The following is a 17,619-nucleotide window of genomic DNA, read 5'->3' as shown; positions in this document are numbered from 1 at the left end:
GAATAAAATCAATTCATCTGAATCATCACATATATGAAGGGATGTGACCCTCATAAACAAGTGAATATTTGAGGTTGCCATATAGACTAAAGGATTCAATTCATGTTTTCACAAATCTCTGTAAAGAGACTTCCTAACTAACTGCTAAACATTTCCAAAAGAGGCCCATAGTATATATAAACAAATGGCATGTTTGTGATAACAAACCAAGTTTATAACAAGCTATGATATAAAATCTCATCTATTTAAACAAAGAAAATTTTCATTTTGAATAATATGATCATCTGCTTTTTTCTGTAGACTGTTTTTTTTCTGTCATTGGTAACCTTTTTGTCACAGATTCAGAGCATCACTGATGAGTCTCGAGGCTCAGTCAGAAGAAAAAGCTACTCCAGTCCACAGTCCATTGGCCAAGATGTGCAGGCACTGCTGACTAATGATTATCGAGAGGAGGAGGTAGTTGGACATAGTACTGGCTAGATATATTTTCCTATTGCAACACTTGAAGTGCCACTATTGCAACTGAACTACAAATGAACAATTTGATCATTCATTGTTATGGAACAGTTCTTCATAAATTTTAACTTTACTTTTTTTTTTTCCTAAATTCATTCTCTTACCCTATATTTTTTCTAGCTGATGCTTCTGCAACATGAACTACATCCTGTGTTTCTCACACTTATTTTCCATGAGAAACACTTCTGTTTCTGAGTGCCTGTTTTTCTTAAGAGCCAGAAGCAAAGATATTTTTCTGCCTTCTATCTCTTAAAAAGTCTTAATAGTGGGTGTTTCATTAATAAGCATATTTCATGCTTTCACAAAGCATTGCCTTCCTTTATAGTTCCTATATTGAAGTACTGAAGCTTCTCAGGGACTGTATAGATATACTAGGGCTTTTCAAGGAGATTTCTGTGCTTATTGACAAGCCATTATTAACCCATAAATGTCATTGCTACTTTCTGCATGATGAGTTTGAAAGGAAATGGACTGATGTAATCAACGTGTGCACTTGAAGTGTTGCTCATATCTAAAGATATGTAGCCTAGTTTGTAGAAATGCTGTATACCTTTGTGCTTCCCTTTCTTCCTGAAGTATGAGAAGAGCATGTTGTATTCCATGTAATTAATTTGGTATCAAAATAGCACTAACAAAAATGTGCTTTTGTTGTCTTTGCATTTTTATAAACGTGTGCTATAGGTCCAGAATGTCTCTTGGCCTCGCTGTCTTTCTAAAACTGGTGAACTTTCTTCCATTTGAAGCATAACCATTGAAGTACTGAACTCATCTTACAGTTGTTAGTTTGAAACTTTAGTTCATTGGATACTGCTGTATGGCACATATAGTATCTGCGTGTATTTGTTAGCTTTTTCCATTCTCGTGATAGAACTGTATTCAGTTACTTCTGATTTGCAGTCTTGACTTATGATTTAATCTTCTGGAGAGATATGAAGACCATCGAACAAATAGATATTTATGTGAACCTCAGAACTGAACTCTAGGATTTGGGAGTCCTCAAGGATAGGAACTAGGGAAATAATTTAGGAAAAATACAGAAGCTCTTAGGCATTTAAAAACAGCTGCAATTACAGTTTGTGAACCACTAGGGGAATCGCTGTTCAGAGATAGAAAGTAGTTTTCTCATCTGCTTTGATTTTATTCATGCTTTTGATTGTGACCTGAATGAAATTGACTCTTCTGAATCATCACATATATGGAGGGATGTGACCATTGCTAACGTGAATAATTAAGGTTCCCAAATCATGAGCTTCAACTCATGATTTAACAAGTCTCTGAAGAGACTTTGTAACTGCTAAAGATCTTTAAAAAAAACAAAAACAAACCAACCCCCCCACCCAAAAAAACCCAACCCCCCAAAAACAGAACACACCAAAACACAAAAACAATCCTCCCCCATACCAATTCTGCTATGATTTTGAGTCTAAGGTACTGTATTTGTGTTGCTTTTGATGGAAATACAGAAGCCTATGAACAAAGTATTATAAGGGTAAGTAAGTAAATAACATGTTAGATATTTCTTCCTTCTTTCCTCAAGAGGAGCAAGGGGAATAGGAAATGGAGAAGATGGAAGTGCATATGCAAGTGGGAACAACATTGTGTTCTTAAAGTTGTGATTTGAGTTTCTTCTATTATAAGACAAGAGAAGGCCCCTTCATGGTTATATTGATTGGCTTTTGTTATGTAATATTCACTTACATGCATAAATAATCTAATGGAACATAGGTAGCCTTCAATTCAGACAGTCCAATGTTGTGTTACTGGGATCATGAGAGTCATGCTGGTAGTGGAGCTAAAAGCATGTGAAATGGATAGTGTTTATGACAGTATCTGAGAAAATAACAATGTAACCGATGAAGAATGAGAGCACTGGTTTTCAAGTTTTTCACTGGCAAAAACCCTGGTTGGTAATAAAGTACCCTCAGGCTGGATTCAACCTCTCTTTAGTTCATTACAAAAATAATGTCCCAGCCTACATGTCATCCTGCAAATATAAACAATAACTACATTTTTTATAAGCAGTTTCATTTCATGCTGAAGTCAAAACAGTCTGGTATTTTTTCACGAAGTAAGGTGTGTTTTTCTGTATCTTCTTTTGTTCCACTGCTGTGAAACTCCTTTTCAAAATTTTAATAATTTGTACTCTACAAATGCTCTTTTTGGCTGAATCTTGGGGTGATTGTTTTGTGTCCAGGCTCAGCTGATCCATGACAGAAACACTGCCTCGCACTCAGCTCCAGCGGTCAAAGCAAGTGTGGCTGCTGCTGTGCCAGAAAAAGTGCACATGACCTGGACTAAAGAAAAGTTTGTAGCTGAGAAGCATAAAAACAAAGAGTCAAATGTGTCTGGCTTTAAAGATATTTTCAACATGAAGCCGTAAGTATACATGTGGTGTTTGGAGTTTTGTATTTGTGTGTATTTTAGCGTGTGGGGTTTTGTTTTTGTTGTTGTTGTTCTGGGTTTTGTTTTTTTAAGAGATTCTGGTTTATTTAAAGTTGAGTACAAACATGATCTTTCCATGCTCTTCACTTAAATACCATCCTTGTGAAACTAGCATGGACTTGGGTGGAACAACAATGACTGTAGAGAGTCATTCACAAGAATGTTGTGAATGAAGCTTAAATATGACAGACTTCAAACTGTAAACTCAACTTCTGTACCAGAAAGCATACATGTTAAAAGGCTTACTGATAACTTTTTTGTTTTTCTGTCTTCCTGTGTGTAACAAATTACTGTATATCATTTCCCAGTCTTATTTATTGTGTTTCATTGGGGTGGAGGGAGTACCAAAGAAGCAGATAAGCTAAATTTCTTGGAAGAGTCTGTTTTGGTTTTTGGGTGGAGGTGTGATTTTGGTTATCTTTGTGGGGTTTTTTTGTTTGGGTTTTTTTAATGCACGTTCAGCCCTCATCCTGTAAATTAAAGCAGTATAAAATTTGTGCTTATATGTGTGTCTTGTTATAGTAAGTATTTCCTGTTGAAACATTCCGTAATGTCTTTTTCTTAAGTAGAAGTTACTTAATAGGTAAGAGCTACTGCCTGTGTCAAGCCTGATGTAGGAGACACAAAACCAATGACAAAGACATCAGCTTGTTTGCTTCCTCATGTTGTGATTCAAGCACACATATGCATCTTTTCTGAGTTCTGGAAGAATGCAGTTATAAGCATGGCCTAGACTATTTTCTGCCCATGCCCAAAGCAAAACTGTGGATGTCAAGGGAAATTTTAATACCTAAAGGAAACATATCTTAAATCTAGGACTTGTAGACAGAGAAGATACACTTAGAATCAGCAGCTTAAAATCCTAAGTTGTTTTGTGGATTTGCTCTGAGCTCTTTAGAAACAGTTTGCCTTCTGCAAATTCCAAACATCATCTTGCTCACACTCTAAAGCACTGGTTTTGTTCTGGGCTGCATTATAGTCTAATTCTTAGGGGGTTTTTTTGTTAATATCTTGGAAATATTTCCTATTACTTCTTTAGAATTGTGCAAGATGCAGACTTCAGCTACTATTATTTTAAAACTACTGTATGTGGTTGGGGGTGGAAATTACAGTTCAAACTTGGTGTGCCTGTACAATATATTAATATTGTTGAATTAAAAGTGTACCCAATGGCATAAATATTTTTTCTGTGCATTTGCTTCCCTTCCATGTAGAGAATGGGGAAATCTGTAAGTCTAAATTTCATTTCACTTAAGCAATGTAGGCTGTGTTCCCTGGTTCTTGTGGTCTTGTACATTGTATGCGTGTTTCCTAAATCATGATTTGCAGTGCGTGTATTCTTTTGTACCTTGTTTTATATACTGTGATTTAGCATTTATCACTGAAAAATATTTCTTATCGTGACTTGTTCATGTTTTCTTCTAAATAATATCAACTTTCTATTCAAGGTAAGTCACAGAACATGTATTTTAGTTACTGTAAGAATTTCTGACATTTCTGTAAGAAAGTTAAACTTGACAGTATTCCTCTGCACCAGTATAATATTTAGTTTTCTAATTAACTACATTAAAAAATGCATATATTTTTGTTCTGGAAAAATAGCTCCCACTGTGATATAACTACTTGGACAATAAGGATGAATTTGTTCACAAAGGGAACTTTCACGTTTCATCAAATGTCAGTTCTTGCCTCCCTCCTACCAACCAATGCATGTGTAGAAATAACATAAGTTCAGATATACGTTGGCTATGACAGCATACAAAAATGGGACACTATATCTCTATTTGTTCTTGGGTGGAACTGACTTGTGACTGCTCTGCTTTTTTTTCCAGAGCCCAGTGTTGTCTTCATTTTGTCTGTTTAACAAATTGAGCTTCTTATGAAAACTTAGAAAGCTTACTTTGTGTACCACGTATGATTTAAGTTCTACCACTGCTTGAAGGCTGAAGTTAGTCAGCCTCAGTTCACATTGTACACAATTTACCTTTAGTCAATTTGAGCCTTTATTTCAGTGCTGAATTCTTACCCGCTCCATCACAGATTCCACAGAATCATAGAATCGTATAGGTTGGAAAAGACCTTTAAGATCACTGAGTCCAACCATAAACCTAACACTACCAAGACCACCCCTATACCATGTCCCTAAGCACCTCATCCAAATGTCTTTTAAATACTTCCAGGGATGGTGACTCAACCACTTCCCTGGGCAGCCTGTTCCAATGCTTGACAACCCTTTCAGTGAAGTAAAATTTCCTAATATCCAGCCTAAACCTCCCCTGGTGCAACTTGAGGCCATTTCCTCTCATCCTATCACTATTACCTGGGAAAAGAGACCGACCCCCACCTCTCTACAACCTCCTTTCAGGTAACTGTAGAGAGCAATAAGGTCTCCCCTCAGCCTCCTTTTCTCCAGGCTAAACAACCCCAGTTCCCTCAGCTGCTCCTCATAAGACTTGTTCTCCAGACCCTTCACCAGCTTTGTTGCCCTTCTCTGGACACACTCCAGCACCTCAATGTCTCTCTTGTAGTGAGGGTCCCAAAACTGAACACAGTATTCAAGGTGCGGCCTCACCAGTGCTGAGTACAGGGGCACGATCACTTCCCTAGTCCTGCTGGCCATGCTATTTTTGATACAAGCCAGGATGCCATTGGCTTTTTACACCCTTTACACCCCTCATTTCCCCTGCATTTTATCTTTAGTTTAATAATGTTTCTACTTCAATATTTATACACCAATAAATAAATATATTTATTGGTCTTCTCCAGCTGCTGTTCTGCTCCTGAAAAACTGAGCTTCAAGTATTCTTTTGTTCCATATATGGTTTTCTTCACAGTTGGTTCTTGGGACAGATGGCCACTGTGACAGAAAAATCCCTCGGGAGGGACTGATAAACTCAGTTCTGGAAATGTCATTGTCTTGGGGGAAAATGCAGGGCAGAGGGGGAGAGAATCAGTTGAAATTGATGGGGCTGGTTTCCACTGGCCACTAAACTTCAGGCCAAATGCCTTTTTTTCCCTGAATTGCCCCTGCAAAATCAAGGATGAAAATTCATGCTACTTCTAATAGTATGCTGTTAACAGCTTTTCCCTTCGTAGTAAAAAAAAAAAGGGGGGGACTTACTAGAACACAAGTACATATTCTCCCAGCATTCTCTGTCTTCCTTGGTCCCCTATGTTTGTACGAACCTGTATCTGCTGCTGTTCTCAATTCCACACTTACTTATATAACCTGAGGGTGGCCTCATGTTGCTAGAAGATTCTAGGATTCAAGTGTTGGTGTAGTCCCCTGAAATGACCTTTGGTAGTAGTACAAAGTTGTGCATTTCCTTTTGTAAATTTTGGTCTCCTAAATGTTTTTCTTTTGGGAAAAGAGATCTTATTAATTTCTGTTTTTTACTTGAGCCGAAACAGTGCTGGGGTTTGTGCTATAATTCTGATTGCTATTAGTGGAATTCAAAAGATGCCAGACTTGATCAGGCACTCCAGAGAATATCTTATGTGCTGCTGCTACTAACCTGCCAGTCTTCTCTCTGCCATAGGACAGTATGTGAGCCCAGCCGAGCAGGGTACAGTTGTGTTTTCACTGTGAGACCCCTAGTTGCAGTGCTAAGAAAATTGCACAGGATAGAGTGATGTGTCTTATATCAGCATACCAGTATCACCATTCTTGAGATGTGCTGTCACCCTGTGTTTCCCGAGGTTCCCTTTGAAGTGACCCACTTCACTTTATAAAAAGAATCAACTTTTGGGCAGCAGATCTTTTGGATAAATGGGCTTAGGTAGAGTCTGGATATTTCTGTTGCACTGCAGCGTATGACTCATTTCCAGTCTTGGCTAGTTTTACACAGGTGGCAGTTTCTCAGGAACTATAAGGAAACTGTTCTTTTGGTTTGCTCTGAAGAGCAACTAAATCATCCAAGGCAGATCCTAAAATAATGAAAGGTCTGAACTCCTGGCAGTTTCTTCCTCTTGAGCACAAATTTTCAACCATTATATTTGTGGACACAACAAGCAAAGCATTAGTTAATATTGATAATGTAAGGGGGGAGGCTCAATTTCAGTTCATTGCTTACTGCCTTACTTCTGTGACATGAGAAACTAGTAATGTTTTCATAAATTCTATGCTCTTTCTGAATTTTCTTTACCAGGCTTATAGTAATCTTGTAATGTTTCCAAAGGAACATGAGGGAAATCTTGTACTGTAGTATATAAATATTGTAATCTTTCCATTGCATTCCTGTAACTTCTTTGTTTGGAATTTCTTGTACAAATCCAGTTACTTTTTTATATAATTCAATAAAATGGATTCTCAGTGTTTTTGACTAAGCTTAATTTCTATTGAAATTCTAATTTCTATTTTCTAATTTCTATTTCTATTTTCTAATATTTTTCTAATTTCTAATTTCTATTTCTAATTTCAATTGAAATTAAGTTTTCGATTCATCTTTGTGAAAGATAACTGACAATGGGAAGATTTGTGCATTTTGGCAATCTGCTTAGAATTGCTTGAATTTCAGAGTTAAATGCTCTTTTCAAAGGAAAAAACATCTTTTAAACCTAGGTATTGCACTTTCTCAAATTTATTTTGAATGTGTACAAATACTGGTGTCCATGAAAATAGCTTATTTTATGTGCATATAGATTAAATTTATAAATTCAAATATATAACTTATGTATTTGAATTATAAGTATTGTGACAATACTTAAAATGTTTGTTTGCATGCTAGGAATCAGTCAAATGTGAGAAGAATGCACACCGCTGTGAAGCTCAATGGAGTAGTGCTTAATAAATCACAGCATGCTCAGCTAGTTCTCCTGAATATGCCTGGACCTCCTAAAAACAGAAAAGGGGATGAAAACTGTATCCTCTACTATATTGCTTCCATATATCTGGAAATTGGGAGTTTGATTTTTGTGATTGTGCCATTGTCTACTTGTTGGGATAACCATTACTAACCATGGTAAGCATAAGTTTGCCTTTAAGAAAATGACTTTTTAGTCCACAGAGTTTTAAGAAGTGGTGGTGGTATTGATTTGATAGAAAGCATTCCTCAATTTTGAACTTCTTTTAAAAATCTCTATTTTTATCTTTTCTGTAGGTGAGTAGGGCAGAACGAAAAATTTCCCCCAAATTAGGCCTCACTTCCACTTGAGCAAGCAGGTGGATTACATAATGGGACAGTAAAGGGTGACACAGGAAAACTCCTTGATGAAGTTGTTGACTTGACTTTTGCATTGTGTGTCAGACTGATTGAGATATTAGCGGTTATTTTGTTTCTTTTCTGAATAAATTCCTTGACTTAATGATATTTCAGACATGGAGTTTTTGGAAGTTCTGACAGAAGGTCTGGATAGAGTTCTCCTGGTCCGAGGCAGTGGACGTGAAGTGATCACCATTTATTCTTAACCTGTTTGCACATTTTGTTCAAAACACCTCTCCCCCACCCCCCACCCAAAAAAAAGGAAACAAATTTATTTGCCATAATTTGAGCAGCTTCATTAAGAGTTCTAGTGCATTGAAAATTACCTGCAAGCTGAATCTTCTGATTATGTGTTCTGGTTTTTCTAATAAAAAGTTGTATTTAAATTATATTTTAAGAAGATAGATTTATGTAGAAAATATTTCTATAGTGAATTAATAAATGGTGGATGGGTTAGGATATTTATATGTAGCATATTCTGAGACTTGTTAAACTGTGGTGAAACACAAGAAAAGAGATGGTAATGCAATGGTATTTTTAAACATGTAGAAACATAAGCAACTTTTCAGGACTTCTAATCTTTGTTTTGCATCTAAATAAAATTGAAAGGTTTTAGGAAAAGTTGGCTTCCTCTCTTACCAAAATGCTGCTGTGTTGCTTCTGTTGGGATTAGTTCTGGTTCAGGAAACTTCATTCAGAAAGGTATACAACCACTCAAATTTGTATATTATGTGCATAAAGTATTTCCCTGAAGTTCATTATTTGCCACACTTGTTTTAAATAACATTTCTCTATTTAAAATAGTCAGGTAGCTGAAGCCTCTAGGTGACAGTAACAGTAAATTGACAAGTTGTGCAATTTTTTTTCATGAGCCACTAGCAGTTACAGTATATTGCACAATTACACCAGTGGAACCTAAGAATATCCAACTCGTATGAAGGCTATGATGCAGTAATTCCACCTAGTTGCAAATATAATGGCAAAGATTGATAAACCACAGCAAGCTGGTTAATGAAGTGCAGTCTCTTGTTTTCAACTATGTATATTTTGAAAATGGTGTATGTATGTGCTGCTGTTTAAAATAAAATCTGCTTTTCTAAACAGAACGAGTTCTTACATGTTTTTCATTTGAAATCGTTGACCAATGCAATAAAAACCAATGCTGGTGCTCATTGTCCCTTAGAATCGCATTCACAGCCCCACAGCTGCTGGGGCTCTGCACTTGCCTAGCTTTGTAAGGGTGCAACACTGTGTACCTCACTCTCGCAGAGCCCAGTTTCAAAATTCTAAACATCCAGTGATTGCTTCCACACTAAAGGTGCAGAGCCCCAGCCTTTGTGGGGCAGCGAATGCAGTTCCAAGGGACAGTGAGGACCAGCAACAGCTTTCAGTCCTGGCACCTTTCGTGTGGGCACAATCCCTGGACGTTTCGAATTTCGCAGCTGGGCTCTGTGAGAGTGAGATCCACAGTGTTGCACCCTGATGAAGCTAGGCAAGTGCAGAGCCCAAGTGTCTGTGTGGCGGTGAATGCAGTTCCAAGAGACCGTGAGGACCAGCAACAGCTTTCAGTGCTGGCACCTTTTGTGTGGGAGCAGTCACTGGATGTTTCAGATTTTGGAGCTGGGAGCTGTCAGCCTTGACCGGCCTCCTCGCCAGGCGCCAGGGAGCTGTTGTCCTCGGTGGGCGGCCTCGGCACATGGCAGGGAGCGGTCCGCCTCCCTGAGCCTCCTCGGCAGTTGTCAGGGAGCTGTTGGTCTCTGTCAGCCTCCTCAGCAGGCACCAGGGAGCTGTCGGCCTTGCCAGGCCTCCTCAGCCTCGCTGGGTCTCCTCGGCAGGGAGCTGTCGGCCTCGGTGGGTCTCCTTGGCAGGCGGCAGGGAACTGGCGTCCTCAGCCAGCCTCCTTGGCAGGGGGCAGGTAGCTGTTGTCCTCGGCTGGCCTCCTCAGCATGTGGCAGGGAGCTGTTGGCCTCAACTGGCCTCCTTGGCACGCAGCAGGGAGCTGTTGGCCTTGGTCAGCCTCCTCAGTAGGTGTAGCTGTCATCGCACAAGCATTAGAAGTTTCATTTTAAAGGTGTTACAGGTAGCCTTGGAGGGATCAGCAGGAGGGAAGGCTTGTTGTTACAGTGGGATTTAGCAGGGCAGTATTGGGGTAAGCCACTGCTTCTGTCCTTAGCTTAGGCTTGATTTTCAATAAGGTTAGCCTGAGTCTAGGTTTTGGACCAAATATTTATTGGCAAACCATTTTAAGCCTTCTGACCACTACATGAAAGAGTTTTCTGGCACCAAACTCTCATATCATACTGGTAGCTATTGTAACATGGTTTATCTTTTTCTCTAGGTACCTGTCTCTAAATACAGTAATTAGTTTTGTTAAGCTTTGCACTGTAGTAAAATGTCTTTATTTTCACTTCAGTTTCTTTGTGTTCAACATGATTTCTGGGTCCCTAGCCAACTGGAGGGTTTTTTTTTTTTTACACAAGACAATTTTAAACAGGGTCAGTGTTCTACCCCATGCTGGCCAGCACTGTGGCACAAGTTTAGAGCTCCCCAGGAATTAGTCTTCAACGTTAGAAGGACCAAGGTGAGAATTGATGAAGCAGAGTGTTAGCATGGGAGAGGTCTTTTAACTGGCTTGCTTTATTTCTAATAACTGAATATTTTGAAGCAGCAGATTTTGTTTTCTGCTCTTCTTATCAGTTAAGATGTACTTGGCCAAGATTAAAGAAAATTGGCAGAAGTATGTTTGTGGTGGAGGGACTTCAAAAGGAATAAATAAAAAGATCTCAAAGAATAATCCAACATGCTTTAAGCTTTGGGAAGGGAAAAGGCTTCCCTCTTGAGTGGTGTGATCACGAATGCGGAGATGCTTGTGGATGCAATGTAATTTGATATGTAACTTGAATGTAATGTTATTTGGAAGTGCTGGTAGAGACCCTGTGACCCCAAAGGATCACCTGAAGAGGTCACTCCTCTGTAGACATCACTGAGCCTTGTTGGACACTTTCTCTTCTGTTTTGACCACTCCTTATTGCAGGACCCTCAAAAAATAAACTGGTATTGCTATACCTCTGTATTATTGTAGTCTGGTAATTCCTGTGAAAGCAATTGGATTCTTTTAGTTTGAAACCATTTTCAGTTTCCTGATTTCAGAATATTAATCTACTTGGAAGAAGAAAATACTGCTCCCCAGGAAGTGAGGTGCATGGATACCTATTTTATGTAAGTGAAAGGCATGCAGATGCTATAACACTGCATTATTTTTTTTCTTCTAAATCCTTACACAAATAAGAGGAGAGAGTCTCTGCCCAAGCAGAGTTCAATAGTAAAAACTAGCTCTGACTTGGATTCCTCTATCTTATTTCGGATTCAGGGTTTTTTAAATTTTTAAGTTGTTTTCCTTCATGAAGCAATTGTATCAGCAGCCAGCCAGTACCATTTCAGATCAGATGTGCTAAATCCTGTACAGTAGCTTACAGAGAAGTAATTTATCAGAGCTGAACTTATTGGGCTAACTCATGTACAAAACTTGAACTTGGGGCCTTATTTCTTGGCTGTACTAAGCAGTGTTGCAGACTGGTTTCGGTGGAGCTGCTTCAGGCTAAGCTCATTCATGTGGGTTATCCTTGCTCACTTGGGCAGCCTCCACAGCTGCAGTGTGGACTAATTCTGCCAGTGAAGTTGTTGCATCAACAATTCAAAGGCATAGGGATGGGATAGAGCACACTGGTATAGAGGGGATCCTTCAGTGTCCCCTGCAAAATCCAGGGACATTCACTGTGGGTAATATAAGGGCTGATTCAGGGCAAGAAAATCTCAGTTGCTGCTTGCAGGGAAGCATCTGAAGTGGACTGAGTGCTTTTTGAGTAGGCTGCAAAATGCTCTTGCTGTTGTTCTTTCCAGTAAGGATGCAGAGATTAGGAAATCCCAGGAGTAGTCCTAGGTCTGGGTTTCCTACCCAGAGATGGAGATGGCAACTAGGTAGGAAAGAGCCTAGCGTTTGTTCTTTACTAAATGTTTCTCTGAGGAACTTGCTAATCTTTGGAGGAAGGAAAGCTGTGCTTTTTTTCTGATGAAACACAAGTGTCATGTCTACAGTTGAGAAGGAAGGGGGAACGCTTCCAGGAAATCTAATTAAACACCAAAAGGCTCACCAGCAGTAGTTTCGCTGTCTTCTTTTCAGATAGTACTTTGATAATCATTTCAACTTCACTGCTAAATCAAGCATTTGTGAAAACTGAGTCAGTCCCATAAATCATGAGTGAGTTTAAAAATACACATACTTTTCCCCTTTTTTATTTGACTTTTGTTTTCAGACCATAAATCATGTTCATTTGGCTTGTCCTGCCTTCTCCCCCTTGCAAATAAGGGGAAAAAATTTCCCTTAAATAAAAACAGAAAGCTGATATTTTCACAGCAAGAGCTGCAGCTTTAAGAAAAACTGCAAATATTAAAGACTTTGAAAAATGTAAGAGCTGCAAACACAGATAGTAACTGTCCACCTAAGTTCATATCTGCTGCTTCAAGTCTAGAATGGGAAAGCTGTGAGCGGGAAAGGTGAGTCAGCATGAGCACAAACTGCATGGTTCAGGGCACGACTAGTCTTTCCTAGACTTCTGTGGCTGTGAAATTCCACAGAAATGTAAAAATATCAGATCTGAGACAGAAAATGTTGGGCTGAAAGAAGGCAGTGTATTTTTTTTCAGCTACCTTTGAAATACATGATATGTAGGAGTTGCACTTGGTAGGCTTTTTAAATAGATCTTAAATCTACTTAAAGGCAAGCTGCAAGGAGGTTTAGAAGCTATTTTTAAAACAAGCTTTTTTCTTAGCATCTTATGAGCTGTTTGCTATCTAGTCACATAATGCTTCTGGGGCATGGGAGAGGCTTTCTGAGGCTGCTGGCACTCTCCACACATCTCTGTCCACTAGGCCACAGGAAACACTATGTTGTCTGGATAGAAAGTTAAGCTTTAAGAAGGGAAATCTCAAATGCCTCTGGGGCTTCATGTACCTAAATACCTCTACTCCTTTTCTTTTAGTTGTTCATTCAGATAATTCCAAAGTTTATACTGTGTTCTAAGGGCCTGGCTTTTATTCTTAAAGACTTCTGGCCATAATTTATGCCTGTTACACTTGCAGTTACGAACTACTTTTAAAAATCATGTGCATGGATAATTTATAATTATCTAAATTTTCAGAATTAAATTCATAATTCTCAAATCTTGACAGTCTTTGTGAATGTTTCATTTGGAAATACTTTGATCTTCTATTTTATTTAAATAGAAAAATAGTGGGGGTTATTGCCTGTGATACCTTTGATATCTGGCTAAACTTTCTGGACTACTTTGAATCAAAATGTGCACTTCTAATTTCTAAAATGTAGCAAGCTACACAAATGTATTTCTTTTTCTCCCACTTAACTTTTTCCTGTTATCAACCTGGCCTCATGCTGCTAAGTAAATAGGAGTGCAGTCTGCACATCTGTCCTACATCCGATGTTATGACAACTGGAAGACTTTGGTTATAATTTTATAAGGTCTTTTTCAGTCTATTTTATGAAGCCAAATATGGTCTTTCACAGAAGAAATAGAACCCAGAGGATATAACCTTGATCTTTAATTCATATCCTTTTAAAAGGGAAAAGGAACATCTTTCCTCCTCTTGAACACAAAAGCCTTTGCTAGCCTGGTAGACTGGATGATGAGTTAAACTGGCAGACTGAGGTTTACTGCCTGCACGAGGTGGGCAGATTGCCACCTCCTGCTTGCATATTGAGCACAAAGATGAACAGTAGGAGGTTGTCCATCTTTGACTTACAGCCTGGTAATTATGCACAATATTGTTTTCCTCTGGCCAGGGATTAAGGACTAGTCTCAGGAATGCTCCTGGCTGGAAAGGAACGTGTTAGATGGACAAAGAGGCAATTTTTCTGAAGTTTCTTATCAGCCTTGCCATTCTGATGGCAAAAACAAGTATATATTCCATGTGTTGGCAGCATATGTACAGTGCACAAAACTCAAGGAAGAAAGGCTTGAGAAGACTTCATAACAAGCAAAGAGTAAGGGGGAACAGTTCCCTAGGGCTTCCAACAAGATCTTGTCATATTCTTTTTGTCCACGTTGGGTAAGAGTCATGCATTGTAGGAGGGGAGTCCCAAAATACTGGAGTGTATTTTAAAGCCCTGCAGTGGGACCTGGCATGTGTCTGGCACAGGAGAGGTGGTGCTGCAAGGAGGAGCTCATGACTGCCACCATGGTGAGCTGGGAGCTACTGAAAATCAACATGCACCAGTCTGGAGGTACCCAATAGGAAAGTGTGAAGTGTAGGGCTGAGCTCTGAATCCTGCAGCTTGGGTGCTCTACTTCTCATCCTGATTGGTGGGCATCCCCTGGGTAATCACAGCCACAACTCTCCTTTCTCTAAAAGCTATTTCCCCCGCTCTTATGAAAGGTAGGGAGAGGTGCTTGTAGGAGGGAAATACAAATGAGAAATCATGAGTAATCTCTTGGATATGACACCCACCAAGCAGGAAGCTTGGGTTCCCATCCCTGCTCCCAGAGCTACTTATTTTGCACTAAAATATTAATTGACTAAAGCACAACCCTGGCTGAGGCTACAACACAGGTCTTCCCCTCAAGCTCGGTGCTCTCACCGCTGTCACTGCCTCTCTTTGCTGGCCCAGTGATTCTGCACTCTTCACTGCACAGCAATGCAGCTTCCTTAGGAGGAGCAGTAAGCATCTCCCTGTCCCATCCTGCCCAATACTGCTAAGTTGAAGCTTGGGGCAAGGTGGCTGGAAGTACTGTCAAAAAAAAGGAAAAAAAAAAGGCCAAAGGACCTGGATCTCCTGTTTCCAGTGTGAATGCTGTAGCCATCTGGGTACTTTACAAAAGGCAGCATCCTCTCTGCTGCTGAAATGTATCTGAGGCTTTCGTTATGAGGCCCCAGATCCTTTCGATGGGTGTTAGGCATGTTTGGGGTGAATCTTTCAGGATTGGCCATTTTTGGGTTTGGTTGCTGAACTTCTGTGGTGTGCCTTGTTTGCACTGGGTCCTAAATGTTTTCTATTGCTAGGAAGCCTCACAGTTCACATTACCTAAAATCCAATGCTATCACTGTAGAGTTTTTATTGTTTCCTATCGCTGCAGGTAAAGCAGCATCAAAGACAAGGCATATAAATATAACTCTGCACTGGACTGAAGTCACTAATGTGAGTCATAGCCAAGCAAGTTGTACTGAGATCTGTCTTTAAAACAGGTATCTATTGTGGGTGTGCATTTAAAAAAAAATCCTTTTTGACTTTCACTAGACTTCTATGATCAGCTTTAACTGAAACATGTAAATAAGGCAGTAGTAAAAGAAGGTGCAAATCCAGGGTAGTACTAGGAGGCACCAGAAGGAATTTGCTGATAGAGAAAGAAATTGTACAGTGCTGGGCCATCCTTTCCCCTTCCTGCTGAGCTGTGTTTTGGTTTGCAGCCCCATGGTTTGCCTGAGTTGCCAAGACCTCTTGCTGACCTGTTGGCTCCAGCTACCCTGACTTGCATTATTTAAATTATTAATGTATGAATTAAAAAGAAAATATCCTAATCTAAAATTCTGTCACCATTTAAATATTTAATTAGAAAAAATTACAGGTAGAATAGAAATAATAACACTTGCAATGTACCATACTGAAGTCCTTGTGGGAAGGCACTACCAACATCTGGCGAGTAATAGACCTATAGAGAAGCTAGTACCACTTGCTAGACTGGCTGGTAATACTTGGTAATGTCCTCTCTGGTGTGGTTCCTAGTAATGTTTCTTGCCAGTGTTCATAAAGAGGTTGCATGCCACAAATTGCCCACATTTGAATGTTTAAAATATCATGTTATTGGGTAAGATTAAATGAAAGTCAAATGTTATAAATGTACTGGTGGGGCAGGGGTCTTACATCTCCTGGAGGACAAATCCTTGGGGCTTCTGGGTTGTATTTGCCATCTTAAAGAAAAATATTTTGTGATAAGGAAGTGGTTAGATGACTTCCTAGATTACTCCAATTTGGATAAAGGGACAAGGACTGCAATAAATAAGCTAAAATCACTTTAAATGTGAAAATACTCATTTATTTCCATTATTTCAAGAAAAAAAATGTTTTGGCATATTTTTTGTGCTTTATGAAAGACAATATTGCCAATACCAGTTTCTCTGGCCATCAAAGTTATTTCCCACATTAAGGGAAAGACTGGGTTTTACTTGCTTTGTAGTGTTTTGCATCTATAGGTTCCTGTCCAGTAGCAAGATTTCACATTTCCTTTAAGTGAAAAAGATACACATTTCCTACTACCTCATGACTCCAGGAAACAAACTTATGGAAGGGCTGAAACTGTTGAGTCTTGTAAGAAATGTAGGTACTGGGAATAGGATAGTAACTATGTAAAAACAGCAATGAAGAACCTCACCCTGAAACTCATATTAAAATCTCTGGGACTTGGAAACAAAGCCTCTTCTCCTGCTGTGGTTTGCTGTTGCCTTGCAGGCATGAGCTGCAGCCTTTAGCTCTAGGAGGTCATTAATACATGCCCTTCTCCCCCAGGGCTGCCTGCTCTCATGAAACCCGTGACAAATATAATGTCCTCAAGGACATTACAGTACTGTTGTCAAACTTGCTCAAGATTGGCCAACCTACTTATTTTTCAGTTGCTGTTTTGGTTTGGGTTTAATTTTCTAATCGCTGATTCAAAACTAGAAAAGTAGATAAGGCTTTATGATAAAACCCAACCTGGGTTTCTTTTTAACTGGAGACAATCACAAGCTTTTAAATCATTTATGTTAAGAGCTACACTTGGTAAGTCTCTATAGATCGCTCTTGCAATAGCTGAGGCAGTCTGCAAGAGAATTTGTGGTGCTCAGAACCAGCAGCACCTGTATGATCTGGTCTGTCGTGGCTGGACTCCTAGTGCTCATGATGACCTCATAAGTTTACTGTAAACTGAACTCCATTTTCTTTTAATGTATGTCGGTTATCCATTCTTTTAAATAAAACAGATGGTATTTCTGAACGTTTGATAAATGTACTGATAAATGTACTGATTTCCAATAATATAATCCTTGCAATAGCCCTCCTTTCAGGTTTAGGTCAAATAGCAAGCTTAGAGCTACTATAAGCTGGTATACTCTTTTCTCCTAATACTGAACCACCTTAGGACTTCATGGATGCCCAAGGCTAAAAGGAACTTCATGCTGAAACATCCTAAGCTTATTCAAGTGCTTCAGTATAATTTACATAGCAAATCTAGTAAAACATGAAGAATATGTAGTTGTTCAAGTTTTGTTACGTTTTGAAGCAGTCTTGTTAAACTGTAAGACATGGATTAAAACAAATTGACAACTTAATAATTTTCTTTAGCAGCACCCTTATGAAGCTTGTTCTCCTGTGGTTAATCTAGCTGCTTTTTGAAGGCTGCAGAGCTGTCCTCCA

The 17,619-nt window shown here is 39.2% G+C and overlaps 1 protein-coding gene across 2 annotated transcripts in view; it reads left to right on the top strand.

The window, feature by feature from the left end:
• LOC140648066 (solute carrier family 12 member 7-like) overlaps nt 1–9,265 on the top strand; it is a 69,304-nt gene extending 60,039 nt beyond the window's left edge. The window contains exons 22-25 of one of the 2 annotated variants that reach the window (XM_072853445.1): nt 340–456; nt 2,711–2,892; nt 7,686–7,819; nt 8,274–9,265. In XM_072853445.1, the coding sequence (XP_072709546.1) occupies nt 340–456; nt 2,711–2,892; nt 7,686–7,819; nt 8,274–8,365 (525 nt within the window). In that variant the 3' untranslated portion in view covers nt 8,366–9,265. The remainder of the gene's footprint in view (nt 1–339; nt 457–2,710; nt 2,893–7,685; nt 7,820–8,273) is intronic. The other variant, XM_072853446.1, reaches the window with a different exon arrangement.
• Nucleotides 9,266–17,619: the final 8,354 nt, after the last annotated feature.

Source organism: Ciconia boyciana, chromosome 2 (assembly GCF_034638445.1).
Source record: "Ciconia boyciana chromosome 2, ASM3463844v1, whole genome shotgun sequence".
NCBI lineage: Eukaryota > Metazoa > Chordata > Aves > Ciconiiformes > Ciconiidae > Ciconia > Ciconia boyciana.
This window is presented reverse-complemented; position numbering and strand designations above follow the sequence as displayed.